Source organism: Pteropus medius, unplaced genomic scaffold, assembly GCF_902729225.1.
Source record: "Pteropus medius unplaced genomic scaffold, Ma_sr-lr_union100, whole genome shotgun sequence".
Classification (NCBI taxonomy): domain Eukaryota; kingdom Metazoa; phylum Chordata; class Mammalia; order Chiroptera; family Pteropodidae; genus Pteropus; species Pteropus medius.
In genome coordinates, this window is record NW_024340701.1 from 4,996,611 (window position 1) to 5,015,857 (window position 19,247).

Sequence of the window (19,247 nt, forward strand, 5' to 3'; positions counted from 1 at the left end):
ATTCAGAAGTCAAACTTGATTTTTAGGAATTCCATATGCATAAGTATTTTTTAAAGTATATTTCCTAGACTATTTCCTTACTTTGGCACTAAATATTCATAATACCCAAAAGAGCTGGCAATACATTCAGCAGCACATTCACTTTGGACCTAAAATACTGAAGAACCAGAGACTTCTATTGGCCTGCCAAGCAGATCATATCCAATAAAAAAAAAAAAAAAAAGAGATAGAAAGAGAGAGAGAGAATGGTTCAAAAAAAAAAAGTGGAAGGAGAAAGAAATCAAAGATCTAAGGTTTATTTCATAGGCCAATCTCTTCTACTTAACTTGAGCAAGGCAGGGGTAGGCAAAGTCTGTAGCTAGAAAATCAAGAAAACTAAAGATTAAATGTTTACAGATTTTACTAATTCCTAGTTTCTTTTAAAAAGAGAAGGGATTGATACATAAAAAGATAAAGAGCTGGAAAAATTAAAATCAGCAATATAAAAACATTTAGCTGGCTAGGACAAAAACGAAAGGAATTTACCTATTCTCCTGACAATACTTAACCCTCTATTTGAAAACCAATTTTACTGAAACTTCTAAATTTTGAAAGGATGCATTATTCAGAGCAGATACTCTCAGGATAAGGATGCTTTGTTACTCTAATACTAAACAAGAAAGCTCATTCTCACAGTATTAAAAGGTGTTTTCATGGGTGGTTGGCAACTTTTGATAACCTGAATGAGAAATGACATTAAAATTATGTATCTGAAGAAAATTTTACTTACTTCATTTAATCAGGACGACATGCACTTCAATGTAAAGTTTACTGAGAACTTTTTGCCAAATTCAAACCACTCTGAAAGTACAAATGATAAAGAAAAATTTCTCCCTCACCCCCCAAAAATAATTTGACCCCTGGGAAATCTGGATCACTAGTTACAACATTAATTATCTTAGAATATATCACTTCAGATTTGAATTTAAAAAAAAAAAATACAATACCTCAATTATCTATTGAGTTCCTTAACTGAAGAAATTCAATCAATTAAAAAACTACTGATCTAATCACAATATAAAAACCTCCAAGTGACCAAAAAAAAAGATATAATCAGTGTAACACAACTTAAAATTAGTCCTAATTCTGGCAAATGTTGATGCAAAAAGGGAAAATTCCTTTGTTAAGACCTTATTAAATCAGCTTCTAGGAATTAACAAAAAGAATAAATTAGATCATGATTCCCTCCTCAGAATATAAGAGAAAGTTGCTTTTACAAAGTTGAATCTTTGACCACTTTTATATTAAATTCAAATAAAAGATCTAGTCTCTTCAGAGAAAAGAAAAATTATCTGTCCCCTTTATTAAACCACTTGATTCTTCATTCAGCTCTATAATACGAGTGATGCTGAGCTGCAAGTCAAAGACTCCACAATACTAAGAAACCTAAATGTAGATAAGGACTTTCAGTCTTTCATAAGAAAGTTCAAAACATTTTAACAATTCTTATCAGGCAAAAATTTTACTATCATTTCTCATAATTACTGATATTCTTGTGATGGTACACTGGTAATGACATTAGTAAGATGGGAAGTTAAAGTATTACTGCTTTGGAGAATATTTCCAATTTTAATTAAAATTAGTTTAAGTTCTTCTTAATGTATTTATGACTAGGATTCATGTTCCACCCATACACATTTATAAAGTTGTTTTCTTCCAGTACCTGGGGTAGCTACATGATCAGAGAGGCTCTTTTAACATATATGGAGCTGCATGTCTCAAGGAAAAGAGGGCATCAATAAATCCAATGAGTTAGAATTTCTGCTCTATCATATAAATTACATACACCCTCACAACTCTGTTGAGTAAAGGATTAATATCACCATTTTAATGATAAATAAAACTGAGACTCAAAGAAGCACTATTACACAGCAAGTGATAAAATTGGAATTTTAAATCTTATCCTTTTAATTCCAAAACTCATGTCCCATTTACTGTGTCATGTTGTCTAAAGAGACAGACTCCTCCAACTGAGGTTTTAAATGAGTTTGTTCCATTACCAGTTCAATTGTGTCTGTATTATATTCAACTAGGAAATTTTGTTGGTAAAATGTCAAAAGTTTCTGAATTTTTTTCCTTTTCATTTATGTCAACACCTTCAGCTTCCAATAGCCTAAGTTCAAATATTTAAACCTAAAATTTATAGATTAAAAAATGTTTTCATTCATTTGGTCCACAAATAGTTATCGAATGCCTACTATGAAGCATGCATGTGCTAACTGCTTGCTATTTTAGTCCCTACTATCCATCACTAATTTACTCAATGAGTATATAGAGATGTCTAAAATGAGAAACTTCATTAACTTCATGATTAATTAGAAACAAATGAGCACTTTCTAATACATTTGTCTGAAAGCTAAGATATTTATTACCTCTTCCTCTAAGTAAGAAAATTTATGTTATTTTAAGCTTTATTATGTGCCATCCCCTCCTAACAGTAATGAGATTTTTTATCTAGGAAATAAAGCCAAGAGGCAGAATGAAGTAGTTCTATCAGTATGTACTTAGAGCCAGACAGACTTGGGTTCTAGTTCTAGTACTTATTGGTTGGGTAGCCTTACCTACACCACTTAATCTTTCTGAACCCCAATTTTCTCATATGTAAAACTGCGATAATTATATCAATTTGCAAGAATTTTATGAGAATTAAACAAAATATACGTAAAGTGTCCAAAAGAAATGAGGTACTCTACAAACAGCAAAAGACTGGCCTACTGAAATAACTAACTTTGTTTTTAAAGGACATTACTATATACCTGGCTATTTATTAGGACATTCATTATTACTGAATCGGAATTGGGAAATTTGGGTTACAGTTCTGGCTCCTCTTCTTGCTAGTTGTGTAACCCTGGGTAAGTTCACTTAACCTCTAATATTCAATTTAAAGATAAAAATCCACACTTCTCTTACTGTACACTACAATGTTATGCATGTCTTTTCTACTAACAGTGGAGCAAGAATGGGAAGAATCTGGGCTTTAGAATCAGAAAGGCTTCCCTGCCATACAAGCCTGAACTAATCACTTATTCTCTATTTCAACTACCTACGTAATCTTAGATTCTTTCTTCGGGTCTATTCTGAGGCAAAATGAGAGAAAGCAAAGTAAACTACGAAGAAGCTAAAAGTATATGATGGACTGATGACCAAATAATTTAGGGAACATAATTTGCTTTGTGCCTGCTCTAGCACAGATGTTATCAGATCAACTCTTTCTGCTAAGTTATTTCTACTTTGAAGATTTCAGATTCTTAAATATAATCTCATTACTAACAAACGGAGGATTTCTTAACCCGCGTTTCTGGAGATGGACATTATCTCTTGAAATAATTTTCAAATTTTTGTGTCTGCACATGGCAAGCATTTTCATGAGAAAGAATTTGCTGTATTTTCATTATATACTGGAAAGAATCTATGACCCCAGAAATGTTTAAGACCAGTGGGGAGGGGAGTAATATAGTCCTTAGCTCTGTTACTAGATGAGCAATACTAGCAATGTCCTGAATAAGTTTTATTCTCTCATCACACAGCTTTCCAGTGCACATGTTGCTCTCTCAGCCCTCCATTCCTCCTCCTTCCTTGGGCTGGTTCCTTCTTATCACTCAAGACTCATGTGTCCTTCCTCTACGAAATTCCACTGAACTACCATCACTACCACCACCACCGGGCTGTCAGGGAACCATTCTCTTGCCTCAGAATTCTGTGTACAACTCTATCATTGCCTGGATGATAATTTTCTCACTCTATTCCTCCCCCACTAGGATGGTAGCTTAGGGAAGGCAGGGAATTTGTCTAAAACATCTCTGAATTTCCAGAGTTTTGCACAATGCCTGGTACATGATAGGTATTCAAAATACATTTTTGAATGAGTAATTTTAAAAATGAATAACACTATCCACAACATAGTGATTTCTTCCACATAGCCATGACACAGAGATTAATATATTACAATTAGTGACTTCTAAGACTCCTGAAAAAAGGCAAGCAAACTATAATTGTTGAGAGATTTTTTTTCCCATTTCCTTCCAGCAAAACTCAGAGATTTTTTCATAACATTGTTGAAAGTCTTTATGTTACAGAGGATATAAAAGTGACAAAAAATAATTTGAAATTTTAAAAACATTTTCAAAAAGGGATAAAATTATATAAGTCCACATTCCCTTTTCCACAATCCAAAATCCCTAAATCTCTAAAAACAGTAATATTTTTCATAACTTTGTTGCCAAAACTAACTTTTCAGCAAAACTGAACTTAAATTGATGTGAAGCTATTTATAATTTTTATTCATGTGTTTAATTGCAGGGTACTCTTCCATACCCTATTGGGGGTATTATGTAATCAACAATACATATGCTGTATTACCTATCCATAACTTTTTTTAAAAATCTGAATTTTGAAATATATTTGCATCCAAGGCCGCAAATAAGTGATCGTAGACCTGGATTTTCTCTTCTTTTCAAGGTGATTTTACTAATAGGCCTTTTGGAAAACACACACACACACACCAATTAAGCAACCATTTCTTTGGGAATGTAAGACATTGTGCATTTTCCATACCTTATCTCTAATTCTCACCAGAAAAGTAGGTGTTAACTATCCCCAATTTACAAATAAGGTAACTAAAGCCAAAAAAGCTTAGCTATTTTGCCCAACTAACAAAAAATAGAAAACATTACTCCCATGACTAAGGCTTATAAAATTTCAAGATTCTGCCTATAGATAATTTCATACAACATAAAGTTGTTTTTTTAAAGACTTATTTACTTCACAAAGCTATTGAGATACAAGTCGTTTTAACATACTGCATCATTCTAAAATTTCTGGGCTATGTGGGCCTCCATTAAAGCAACAAACTTGGCAATATAGGAAAGCAAATTATTTTACCAAATAACTTCAAATAAAACTTGTTTATCATAGTTGGAAAGGAATGAAAAGAATCTGAGAAATTGAAGGGGGTGCCATCTAGTCTGAGACTAATACTCCTTATTTAGTTAACTATAAGGTTTCCTTTTTTTATTATTATTAATAGTCAAGTTGTTGAAGAGAAAGAAAAATTCTGACATTCATGTCCTGATTTTAAAGTACAATATTTAAAAGAAGAAACTTCCTTTTACCAATCTGACCTTCTTACAGAGCTATCTGCATGCTTGAAATAGAAGGATCATGTGTCCTTTACTCATCCAAGAAATTCCTCAAAATCCACCTCATATAAGACATGTCCCGTGAACATAGTTCAGATAACAATTCTACATTCTCCAAAACTTGGTGTCTACCTTTCTTCAAGTAGCAAATAAATCATATCAATGAAGAAAAATGAAAAAAAAAAGAATGTCTAATATTAATTACTGTATGTTTAAAGCTTGTTTTATATGTAAAATATATGTAATACATTTGAATTACTTTATATTCAAGCTTCAGGGGAACTAAGAAAATATTTATTGGGCTCTTCAGATATATTATCTCTAGTATTCACAACTGTCCTGCAACTATCATCCCCATTTTATAGATGAAGAAACTGAAGTTCAGAATATTTGAGCCCAAAGTCTAGTAAGTCATAGAAACAGAATTTAAACAAGGATCTGTGCCTCAGCTCTTTCCACTTCATCTTTGCTAAGGTAGGCTTAGAATAATATTTCCTGTTGAGCAGGAATTTTCATCATGGCTATTATTTCTTTAGTAAGTAGTATGTTGCAATACAAACAGAAAGCCAAATAATAAATCTGGATAATGCTAAAATAGCCAAAAAAAAACTACAGTCTTACACTAGTTATGTGCAGATCTTGAGCAAGTTGCTTAACTTCTCTGTGCCAAACTTCTTCACATAATAAAGATAATACCTTAGAGAGTAGTTACAATGCTAAAGTAGATTAAGACATATAAAGCACTTTGTACAATGTCTGGCACATAATAAACACTCCATAAATATTAGCTATTGCTATTAAAATGAGAAATCACCAGATGGACATATTTTGTACCAGATGACTCCAGCCAGTAATTGCTGGACACCTAATCCGAAGGCAGTCAATCCCACACTGGCTTGTGATATATGACATGATCTGGTGGGAAAAGATGATGTGTACCAGTCAGATTCTCTCTCTTGGGAATCTGAATTATAAGACTGAGCCAATTAATAGTGATTCAGAAGTTAAATGGTTTGGCTCCTACCTTGATTAATTTTCTCTCCTCAAGGTTACCAGCAATGTTAAATTTAGTCTTTCAGTTGTCCTTTCTTTATCACTTGGCAGCATTCAATCTACAGAGTAGGCAGTTTATCTTGAAACATTCTTTTGGTTGTCCTCTTATCTCTCTGGTTGTACCTTCTCAGTCTCTTAGGAAGGCAATGAATTATCACATCTACTCAACATTTCATCACAGGCCTCTTCTCCCTCTAGGCAATCCAAACTTATGACTTTGGTAATTATCTCTATGCCTGCTCAGGCTTTTCTGATAAATTCAATTGACTTGTCAATCTCTCCACTTATTTGGATATCTCAAAGATACCTCAAACTTCCTATGTCCAAAACCAAATTCATGATCTTCTTTCTCAAACATAGCCAAGATCACTTCCAGTACTCCCTATCTCCGTAAAGGCACCATCAAATATCTAGTTGCACAAATTAGAAAATTAGAAATATGCCTTAATACTTCTATCTCCCTCATCCCCATCTTTCACTGAGTCCTATTAATTTTATCTCTTAAATATTTCTCAATTCCTTCTCTCCATCTCCACTGCTACCTTTTAACAAGTCTCCCTATATCCACTCTTGTATCTTCTGTACTCTCCACATGTAGCCAGGATTATTTTTTTTTTAATAACTGTAATCCTGTCATGTTCCCACTTCAAAGCCCTTAATGGTTTCCTATTATTCTTAGAATTTTTGACCAAAATGTGTGTCATAGTCTATAAGATCCTGCAAGATCTGCTTCAGCTTACCTCTTTTCTCCTCTTATTGCCCTACATGCAGCCACACTTGTCTTCTTTTAGTTCCTTAAACACAGTACATCATGTTTCTTCCTACCTTAGGGTCTTTACACATGGTTTCCCTCTGCCTGAACCACTGTTTGCCCTTCTCTTCACTTATTCAATCACTATTATAACTCAGCTAAAATATCACTTCCTCAGAGAAAGCTTCTTGAATCTCTGGACAATACCAGGTCATTCAGTTATTCATTTAACAAATATTTATTCATAATCTACCAAGCACAGTTTTAGACATGTGGAGATTGATAAACACAAAAAGACTCTTGCCTTCGTGGATCTTACATTCTAGTGGAAGACAGGCAATAAGCAATAAAAATAATAAGTAGATTAAATAGTTTATCTGAAGTCAGTAAGTCTATGGGGATGAAAAAAGAAGGTAAGAGAATAACAAGCAGAAAGTTTCCAGCGCCTAACTTGGCTCCTGGCATATAGTTGGCACTCAATAAATATTTGTTGAGTGGATGAAAGAATAAAAGAATAAACATGTTCGAGTTATTAGGGGGCTTAAACTATAAAATGAGTATAGGAAGTACTTGTTGGAAGAAGCAGATGCCATGAAAAAAAAGAGAAACCATGCAGGTCTTGAGAGAGAATGGTCTCTTCAACCATTCTTGATGGCTTCATAGTTTCCAGTTCCAGTCACTGCATGGTCTTACCATAACCACTACCTCCCTCCCCAAACCCTAAGGGTTGGATAATTCAAGTAGGTCAGTCACCCTTATAAACAAAATACCTAATCAGGACACATATACAAAACTATGTATACCACTTCCATCACCCACCACCATACCCCAAAGCCACTGCCATTTCTATACACAAGAGATATCATGTGTATTGAGGCTCCAGTTCTTCAGAGCCCAGCCCCTTTTAGGGACAAACTCCCTCTCACATACACAGGACTGTTAAAAACTCTTGCTCTCTTCTATGACCCTGTAAGAGACTAGGTCACTATCTCTCCAAGCCCTACCATATCCCAAAGGGGTCCCCTCATGAATAGGATCCTGGGTCTCCCTTCTGGTCGTTATTCTTGCACCTTAAAGACTATCTTCCAAACACAGATATGTGGATATACACCTCTTTGTGATTCTGAATGACCTTCAAGATCAGTGATCCCATATACACTCACACTAGGCTCTAGCCTCCTTTGGTATAGGGTTCTGAAGGACTGGTGCTCTGGGTATCCTCTCAAACCTCTTGTCCTTTAAGGACCCATATGAGGATTTGTATACTTTCTCTGTGACTAGGGTTGACCCTAAGGCACTATACTTCCTCAAAACACAAATACTCAGTGTATACCTCCCTTCCAAGGCACTGCCTGATATTAAAGTTACACTCCTCTTACACACACACCTGCCTTCTTGGAATCAGAGACTCTCTCCCGCAAATTATGCTCCTTTAGGGAGCCCCCCCATCTTCTCACAGGATTGTGCACACTCTCTCCATGACGCAGCCTACCGCTATGATTAGCCCCCATCACAGGTGCCCCTCAGAATTGGAGTCCTTTGTCTTCCCTGGGGTCCCAGCCCTTTCTGGGCCCATGTTCACTCCGGAGTGTGCACACTCCCCCATACACCCCTGCGCCACCGGCACAACAAGGTCCCTGCCCGCCACTCAGAGGGGTACGCACCTCCCTTGACCCCTGACCCCGAGGTCATAGCCCCACCGCGCAAACACCAGAAGTGCCTTCTCAGGATGCAGACCATGCTCAAGTTCCCTGTCCCCTCAGGCCCAGGACAGCCTTGCAGCCTCAGCACTTTCCCTGGTCGATCGCCCCCACAGACCTGCCTCAGGCGCCGTCTGGCTCCGCTCCGCCATTTTTTGTTGTGCCTTTGCCTCTGAGCCCACACGAAAATCGCGGGGCAGTGGGGAGCGGGCGATGGGATCAGCCAGCTGACAGAAGCTCCCTCAGGAAGACGCGGCGCGACGGTTGCCACGGCAACTGGCAGCCGGCGCGCCGGCGAGCGGCGCGTGGCGTGGGGCGGGACGTAGCAAGATAGGAGGGAGCGTACGACCGAGGCCCCGCCCCCTCGGCACGAGCCCACTCAGGGCCCAGGCGCCTGCTGGTCGGGACCTGTACGGCGCTTGTCTCCTGCAACCTAGCCTCCGCGTCCTGGCAACTGAGCATGCTCGGCCGCATCTGAGGCCTAGGGACCGGGTCTGCTAGGATGGCATTTCTCCTGTCGCTTACGAGGGTCCTCGTGCAGACCACAGAACTGGATGGGATGGCTCTTCTGTGGCTGATACTAAACTTTGATAGCTTGGCATAGGTTTCTTGATTTCCCAACCCTTCTTCCCGGGTGTACCTGGCCTGGTGGAGGTGCTGGGTAACATGTCTTCAACTGAAATGCCCAGAGAATCAACAAGTCTGTGCCCACTCCACATCCAAACACGCTCCTTGCTCCAGTCCCCAACTCTAGAAATGGCTTATCTTTTGGGGGTGTGTTTCTCAGTATACCTAGGATGCCCTTTCCCATCTACCTTCTAAGACCAAGCTAGAACATTACCCTTTCCTGAACGGCTCTATCTTTCCACAGGCCCCTGTGCATCTCTGTCAAGAGTATAACACAGTGCTTAATGCATTATTTACTTCTCTTTTCCTCTATTGACTGTGAAGCTCCCCTGATGTCTGGGGTAGGTCTCTTAATCATTGTATACCCCATAATACAGCATAGTGCTGTTACAAAGTAAGTGCTCAGTAAGTGTTTGTGGAATGAGCAATGATTCCTAAGTTTACTACTGCACATTCCTACCTGTTTTACTGAGCACTTAATTTTTTAAAAAGTACCTTACTGGGTAGCCCCTACTCCACAAAGGCTCATAGAGCAAGGAAAAAAGATAATGGCTTTGACAGAGGTATTTTAAGTGCTATGGATCTTAGAGATGAAATTCTAAATAGGGGCAGGGAGAAGTAATCAGTGAAGATTTCAGAGAAGAGTGGATACTCTAGCTGAGTCTTGAAGAATGAATAAGCTGTCTGTAAAGGAGAGAAAGAGCGTGCCAGACAGAGGGAGCACCATGAGCCAAGACACAGATTGTGGAGATCAATGAGCAGTAAAGCTACAAGAAGTTCAGTATGACTAGAGCAAAAACCACATAGAGAAAAATGTTACCTCTAAAGAAGTTCCTGTATAGTTAGATAGTGTCTTCATTTGGGTTCCCCAAAAGAAGAGCTTGAGGCAGGGACTCGGGTTCTGGTTATTTCTTTAGGAGGTAAGCCCCCCACTTTAGGAGGGAAGGAGGTGGGGGAGCCAAGGAAAATGTGTGTTATCGAGCTCATTAGTAGACAGCTGGGCTTAATCTCATTAGAGACCCCCATATAGAATGTGTCTCAGCATTGTTCCACTAAAGAACAAGAAAGCTGGGTCATTTATCTCTTAATTTCCATCCCCACTGGCTGAAGGTTATCTTCCATCCCCAACTTAAAGCTTTCACATTTGCTTGTTATGCTTGCCCAGGGCTAAGCAGCCTTCTAGAGTTTAAGAGCAAGCCTTGAGGCAGAAAAGCAGAGAGACCAGAAAACTTTTGGAGTCAGTTGCTGGCAATGTGAATGGAATCATTCATTCACTCACACTGAAATTAGAGATAAGGTGTGGGCACCACAAAAATCTTCTCTAGAAAGTTACATGAAAATAACCATCAGAAATATCCCTCACATTTGAGCAGTTTAAAATTCACAAGCCATGTCAACACAACCATCAAGATAAAAATACATAGGCTTTCACAAATCAATCCTAGTAACTGGTAAAGATTATGAAGGCTGTTGGAATTTCTGCGTGGGAGAGGTCACTGAGAACTGAGAAGGACAAAGGAGATTCATTAAATACAGAAAAGTGGACAAAAGGAGTGTGAAGATCCAGGTTCTACTCAAACTCTGACCTTAAAGCTTTATAATCTTGGAGAAATCACTTACAGTCTTTGAGTCTTAGTTTCCTTTTCCAACAAAGTGAGAGTGTTCTAAGTCACAAATGGGGTGATAGACTAAAATGCATTTGACAGTTATAAATCCAGTAAATACAGAACCCAACACATATTTTTTCTCTTAATGAAAACTTTTTTTAATTAAATTTATTAGGATGACATTGGTTAATAAAATTATATAGATTTCAAGTGTACAATTCAATAATACATCATATATATATATTTTGCATTGTGTGTTCACCACCCAAAGTTAAGTTTCCTTCATTCACCTTACACTTGACTCCTTTACCTTTATCTACCTTCCCCCACCCTGTTCCCTCTGGTAACCATTAAACTGTTGTCCGTGTCCATGAGTCTCTGTTTGTCTTGTTTATTTGTTGCTTTCAGTTTTCTATCCCACATGTGAGTGAAATCATATGGTTCTCAACTTTTTCTGCTTGACTTATTTCACTTAGCCTGATTATCTCAAGATCCATCCATGTTGTCGCAAATGGCAGTATTTCATCTTTTCTTGCGGCTGAGTAATATTCCATTGTAAATAAGTACCACATCTTTAGTCAAACATCTATTGAAGGACACTTCGGTTGTTTCCATGACCTGGCCACTGAGAATAATGATGCAATGAACATGGGAGTGTTCATTGTTTGAAAACATTTAGGGACAAATGTTTTCAAATTTTGGGGTAGGTACCCAGAAGAGAGATTGCTGAGTCATATGTTAATTCTATTCTTAATTTTTTGAGGAACCTCCATACTTTTTTCCATAGTGGCTGCACCAATTTTCATTCCTACCAGCAGTGTATGAGGGTTCCTTTTCCTCGCAACCTTTTCAACACTTATTACTTGTCCTGTTGATGATAGCCATTCTAACAGACGAAGTGGTTTCTCATTGCGGTTTTGATTTCCATTTCCCTAATACTCAAAAAAGTTGAGCATCTTTTCATATCTGTTGGCCATTTGTATGTCTTCTTGGGAGAAGTGCCTGTTCAGGTCCTCTGTCCTTTTTTTGGGGGGGGGGAATTTTTTTGTTGTTGTTGAGTTGTATGAGTTCTTTATATATTTTGGATATTATTAGCCCCTTATCAGAGGCATTGTTTGAAAATATCTTCTTCCATTTGGTTGATAGCCTCTTTGTTTTGTTGATGGTATCTTTTGCTGTGCAGAAGATTATAGTTTGATATAGTCCCATTCGTTTATTTTTGCTTTTACTTCCCTTGCCTTTGAGGTCAAATTCACAAAATTTTCTCTAAATCCAAGGTCCATGAGTTTAGTACCCATGTTTTCTTCTATGCAATTTATTGTTTCAGGTCTTATATTTAGGTCGTTAATCCATTTTGAGTTAATTTTGGTGAATGGTAACAGATAACAGTCTAGTTTCATTCTTTTGCATATGGCTTTGCAATTTTCCCAGCACCGCAAAGAAGCTTTCTTTTCTCTAGTGTATGATTTTGGCTCCTTTATTGAAAATTATTTGCCCATATATATGGGGTTTATTTCTGGGCTCTCAAATCTCTTCCATTGGTCTGTGTGTCTGTTTTACTGCCAATAGCATGGTGTTTTGGTTATTGTCACTTTGTAGTGTAATTTAAAGTCAGACAGTGTGATACCTCTGGCCTTATTCTTTTCTCACAAGATCGCTTTGGCTATTCTTGTTCTTTTGTGCTTTCATACAAATCTGATGATTTTTGTTCAATTTCTTTTTTTAATAACTGCCATTGGGATTTTGATAAAGATTGCATGAAATCTGTATGTTGCTTTGGGTAATATGGTTATTTTAATTATGTTGATTCTTCCAATCCATGAACACAAAATAGATTTCCATTTCTTTGTGTCTTCTTCGATTTCTTTTAATAATGTCTTATAGTTTTCAGTTTATAGGTTTTTCACATGCTTCATTAAGTTTATCATAGGTAATTTATTCTTTTTTTTAATTGCAAAATGAATGGTTTTTTCATTTCTTTTTCTGAAATTTCATTGTTAGTGTGTAGGAACACTATGGATTTCTGCATGTTGATTTCGTATCCTGCAACTTTATTTGTTTATTGTTTCTAATAGTTTTTTAGTGGAGTCTTTAGGGTTTTCTATATAGAGAATCATGTCATCGGCAAAAAGTGACAGTTTGACTTTTTCATTCCCAATTCGGATGCCTTCTATTTCTTTCTCTTGCCTGATTGCTCTAGCTAGGACTTCCAACACTACATTGAATAAGGGTGCTGAGAGTAGACAATCTTGTCTTGCTCCTGATCTTAGAGGGAAGACTTAGTTTTTTCACCATTAGGTATGATATTAGCTCAGGGTTTGTTATATATAGCCTTTATTATGTTGAAGTACTTCCCTTCTATACCCATTTTATTAAGTGTTTTAATCATAAATGAATGCTGTATCTTATCACATGCTTTTTCTGCATCTATTGATATGATCGTATGATTTTTATCCTTTATTTTATTTATGTGGTATATCACATTAATCGATTTGTGTATATTGTATCATCCTTGTGCCCTTGGAATTAACCCCACTTGATCGTGATGTATAATCTTTTTAATGTATTGTTGTATTAAATCTGTTAGTATTTAGTTTAGGATTTTTGCATCTGTATGCCCTAACGCATTCTAGAATAATTCACTGAAACATTCCTTGATTTCTCTTCTGAGGTGGGATCTGTGCAGATACTAGAAATAAAGAGGTGAACATAACACTGGTTTTTAGGAGCTCACAGCCCAGAAAGTTAAAGAGATTTAATCAGTAATTAAAACCCAGCATGATCAGTGTTTTGATAGAGAAAAGCGTGGGAGACTGTGGAAGCCCAGAGAAAGAGTATACAACCCAGCCTGGTGTAGAGGAGATAGTAAAAAAATGTTCAAGGAAAGCTTCCCAGAAGAGAGAGCATTTGATTTTCAAGGGCAAGTAGAAGTAAGCTGGGCAAAGAAAATAGGGTACACGGAGAAATGATGGTTGAAACAACAGAAAAAGCATGGACAAAGAAAAAGATAGTGTATCTGAGGCAAAGAGCAAGGCAGGAGTGACTGCATCAATAGGAAAGGGCAGATTCTGGAGGACTCATATACAGGACTTGATCCTGTAAGTGATAGAAACCCATTGACAAGTTTTAAGCCGGTCAGAGACCTGGTCAGCTGTTCTGGTTGCTGTGTAGCCAGTAGATTAGAGCCAGGAAAATCAGAAGTCTGTGTAGTAAATAATCTATAGAAGTATATGTAGCACATAGAAGGTTCTCATCAAATGGTAATTTGAAAAGTGAACTGACATGTTTGTGTAGATTGGTGCTATTCAATTCATTTTAAATAAAATTTAAAAATCAGTTATTAAGTCAGACTAGCCACATGTCTAGTGCTCAGTAACCACATGCAGCTCGCGGCCACTATATTGGCCAGCATATGTATGGAGCATTTTCATCACTGCAGAAAGTTCTGTTGGGTAGCGTTGATAGATAAATTTCAACTGTGTAGAGGAGATTGAACACTGGGAAAATCAAGTTTAGGCTTAGCTCTGTGTGTCAGCTCCTCTTCAGGGACTAGTACAGGAGGGAAGGTAGACTTCTTCACTCCTGCTGGAGTCCTCAGAGACTTCCCTTTTGTTGAAAGTCCTCAGAGACTTTTCCATGCTGTGAAATAGCACGGCATGGGAAGTGGGATAGAAATGTCCCCCCACATGGGCCCTGGAAATTGGTTTTCCCTTGCTACCATTCAGAGTGTCCCTGGGAGTTCCAATTCCCCAAAGATTTCCTGTGGTGTCTTTCTCCATAAACAGCTACCCACCTACCACACAGACAGGGTGCCTTCCTTCTCACAAAATATTCCCTGTAGGATTCACCCACTCTATCTGTAAACATTTATTAAAATAACACCTTTCATGTGCCTGGCACTGAGTTAGATGCAGTATGGAATGAGAGAAAAATTCAAGTTATAATCACATTTCTCACATGCGCAAACTCATTTAATTCTCAAAGCAACGTTGTAAAGTTGGTATTGATGTTATCATTCTGTACAGAAAATGAAATTGGGATTCAGAGAGTTTAAGTAACTTACACAAAAGTCTCACAGTCAGAGAACAGCAGAACCAAGGAAGGCTGGAATGATGTTAAAAAAAAAATTAACCTATGTTACCTCATGTCATTCACATCCAAAACCCCATGCCTTTGATGTTTATAAACGAATTGAGGAGAAAAGATTAACACAGAGAAATACAGTTTACAATTAGTTTCCAAAGAATATGGTACAAGCAGCGATCCAGATATTCTCAGAAAAGTGTAAGAGTATCAAAGAAGTATGCCCTTGGTGTGCATCAGGGAAGATTGTTTGGAGGAATTGACCCTTGAGCTGAATATTAAGGAAGAGGAGAGGGGTGGTGAGCCAGATGAAGTGGGGAGTGGGGTGGAGAAGAGAAGTGAAAATACATTTTAGTCTAGCTTGTCATTTGTATTTCTAGTTTGCTTGTTCATTTGGCCTTCTAGAAATGTCATCAGTCTTTTCTTAATTGACTTGTAAGTTTTGTTTTTAAGAAAATGCCTTATGACAAGGCTATAAAAGAGTTATCCAAGAATTTCTTCTTAACCTGGATAAAGTATTGAAGTCTTAGAACATGACTAAACTCAACAGAAAGGAAAATATTCTGATGTTGAAAAGAAGACAGAAATCAATGATGCAAAGTCATTTGTCCTTGTAGTTTTCTCTGCCCAGAATGCTCTTTTTTCAGATATCTGCCTAGCTAACTTACTTCAGTCAGGTCTCATCTCAAATGTTAGAGTATTGGAGAGGTAGCCCCTGGCAATACTATTAAAAGGTACTTCTTAGGTATTTTATAGTTTTTATAGTATTGTGAGTGGTATCTTGTTCTATAATGTTTTCTGCTTGCTTTACTCATGTAAATGAATGCTATTGATTTTGTAAGTTATAATTGTAAAATTTAGTGAATTCTCATATTATATCTCATAGTTTGTTGGTTATTTCAATTTTTTTGGACCACTAGGAAAAATTAATAGCAAAACAGTAACTGTCTCTTTCCTTCCTACCTTTTTAATGCATGTCTTTTTTCCTGTATTATTACTTTAGCCAGAGCTTCTAGTATTATGTTAAAAAATAGTTTATAGCTAGGATTCTTGTATTTTCTTCATATTAGAGGAACTGCATCTAAAATGTTTGCATTAAATGTAGCTTTTGACAGAAAGTCTGTCAAATTGAAGAAGTTTTCAAAGAATTTTGTTTTCTTCATTAATGTAGTGAAACAAATTGATAGATTTGCTGATATTAAAACATCTTTGCATTTCTGAGATAAATAATATTTGATTTCAGTTTTTTTAATGCGTAGTTGGATTCGGTTAGCTATTTTATTTAAAATAGTTATATCTCTATTAGAAAATAAAATGGGCCATATAAGCCTAGATAATTTTAGGGAGAACTTTTTTTATTATTTCAAATTCTTTAATGGTCATTATTTTGTATTTTTCTTGAGCCAGTTTTGAAGTTTCATATTTTTCAAAAATAAATCAATTTATTTGTTTTAAGTTTTTTTAAGTTTTTATATTATTTTAAAATCTCTTTTGTGTCTGTACATATTTCCTCTTTTTATTATGAATTTTGTTTATTTCAATTTTTTTCTTTATTAGTATTACCAGAGATATATCTATCTTATGGATCTTTTTTAAAGTTTTTCTTCTGCTGCTGCTGCTGCTGCTTCTCCTCTCTCTCTCTCTACTTTCTCTCTCTCTCTCTCACTCGCTCGCTCTCTCTCTTGCTTTCTCTCTCTCTCTGTCTCACTCTCTCTCCCTCTCTCCCTCTCTCCTTCTTTCCCTCTCTTTCTTCCAGTTAGTTATAGTTAAGTTCAAATACAAGCTACAGGAAAACCCAAAATTCCAGTAGTTTAAACAAGATAAAATATTTATTTTTTTCTTAAGTTGAAAAAGTCTGGAGATGCTTCAGGGATGTTAATGGTGCTCTAAGTGTCAGGGATCAAATTATGTCTATTTTGATGTTCCACCTTACATGATTTCCATCATGATCCAAGATGACTTACTGAAGTTCTATACACTATGGTTGTATTTCAGCCAGCAAGAAGGAGGAATGTCTTTTAAGAACACATACCACAAGTTGCACATAAAATTATACTTACATCTCATTGAGCGTAATTTACTCACAAAAGCACTCGTAGCTAAAGAAGCGATGGAAAATGAGTCTCTATTATGGGCAGTTGTATGCTCAGATCAGGACTAGGCATATAACTGACAGGGCCCGGTGCAAAATAAAAATGTAGGGCTTCTTGTTCAAATATTATTATGAATTTCGAGATGGCAATATCAGAGCATTAAACTAATCTTGGGTCCCTCCAAGCGCTGTACCCTGTGTGACAGCATATGGCCATGAAAGTGATCTTGGACTAGGGTTCTCTAAAAATTGGGGCTCTCAATTTAATGAAGGAGAGAAGGAAAAAATATTGAAAGATAATTGGAAGTTTATGCCTCATTATTTAATTCAATCATTTCTCTGTTTATTTTTCCTTCCTGCTTCTTAGAGTTTACTCTGTCCCTCTTTTTTAGTTCCTGAATCGAACATTTAGTAAATTGGTTTCTTATTTTCTGAAAAATGTATTGTATTTTTCCTTCTATGTACTCAGATAGGTATTATTAGTATTGCTGTTTTACCAAGGAGAAGAATGAGAACCAAAAAGTCGACTATGATAAGCTCAAAGAGCTAATAATCGGCAAAGTTGGGATATTAGCCCAGGCATCTTGTCTCTGGATTTCATGCTTTAAACTAGTAGAATGCATTACCACTCTACATTGTATATACATTTTAATTGCACCTATCACTTGAGTTATTTATTTTCTTAGATCTCTCCTTCCAATTGTGGGGGCATATTAAATTAAAAATGTGCAGGTCTCTATTATAGTGTTTAGAGATACACACTTGGGTAATAAAACCATAAAGAAACACATACAATTGATCATTATAAAATAAGTAGGAAACTGTGATTAGGACAGGGCGCACGAAGGGGCTTTTACAGCAGCTACAAAAGTTCTGCTGATCTAGTTGATGGTTAGAAGGATGTTTAACTTATAAGAACTCATAAAGCTATACATTTTTGTATTTGTGTTTCATGTTACAATAGAAGTATTTTAAAAGAAATATATTATTTCTGTTCAGGAGAACACCTCCATCTCAACCATTTTTCTTCATATTAATACTGCAGGTTTAAACTGCTTATAATTTACTATAATAATTGTCACTATTTAATAAGTTTCATTCTCACAATAGCTCCATGAGACAGGTTTTATTTCCACTTTACTAACCAAGAAACCGAGAGAGGATATATAAATTGCCTGACGTAACACAGCTAGTAAGTGATAGAGTCAAGGTTCAAAACCAGGCTTGATTCTTAAGATCATGCTCTTAATCAATATATTCCATAAGCTTTCACCCTTTTCCATATTAAACTCTCAACTCATATCAAGAACATAAAGGCAGCCTGATTTGATAGACAGAGTATATTACCAATAATGGTGGAAGTGGGGAGGTATCTGGATGGGTCAGACTTAGTATTGGCTGAAGGAAATTCACAGCCTAGTGAAAGAGACATGGTCGCAATTTAAGCTGAAAAACCTGTCCCCTTATTAGCTGCTACTGCTAAATCAAGGTAAGTGGTATCATTAGAGAGAATTTAATTGACACCAAGCTGGATAGCAAAGAAGAAGAGCCATTGACAGCTCATCTAGTGGATATGAAATACAAACCAGGCTCAGGAGAGTACCAACGGTTTTTAGGTTCTTAGCATGGTAATGCCAGGGGCTACTGTTCTGAAAGGAGCAAGGATAAACACATGGCAATAGAAAGAAAAAGCTGTCCCTGGTAAACCTTGATTGTCTCCAAAAGACAGGAAATGTCACACCGCTCACCTTTGGTGAGATGTAATTACTTCTTGGGTGAACTAATGAGGAAGTCAGCAGTGCTATCTTTCTTTTAGGAATAGCAATGACTGAGAAGTGCAAAAACTGAGGGAAAACTGGCCCAAACCAGTACATACTAAAGGTCAGAGAGGCAAATTATATTTCTTCAGAGATGAGGAGTAGAATTCCCAAAGGAGGGAATGAAACCATGGGCCTCAGGGACTTGGAAGAAAATAGAGGTAAGAGAAAAGGTCAGGAAAATTAAGAAGGGGGAAAAAAGGTCCCAAGGATAGACATTCCCACATAGGCCACCCTCTTTTTGAAGGCCCAAGTCAGAAAAACTTCACTTTTTCCATAAAAGACTGCTGAAGATGATGAGTTCCAGTCTGTTTCTCCTACTCCTTGCTAAGAGCTACTT

At 36.8% G+C, this 19,247-nt stretch overlaps 1 protein-coding gene across 1 annotated transcript in view; it reads right to left on the reverse strand.

Moving 5' to 3' along the window:
• Positions 1-9,024, reverse strand: part of AGBL4 (AGBL carboxypeptidase 4) — a 1,011,660-nt gene extending 1,002,636 nt beyond the window's left edge. Inside the window, exon 1 of the mRNA XM_039885641.1 lies at positions 8,800-9,024. Coding sequence (XP_039741575.1) covers positions 8,800-8,833 — 34 coding nt within the window. The 5' untranslated portion in view covers positions 8,834-9,024. The remainder of the gene's footprint in view (positions 1-8,799) is intronic.
• Between the last annotated feature and the right edge of the window lie 10,223 nt (positions 9,025-19,247).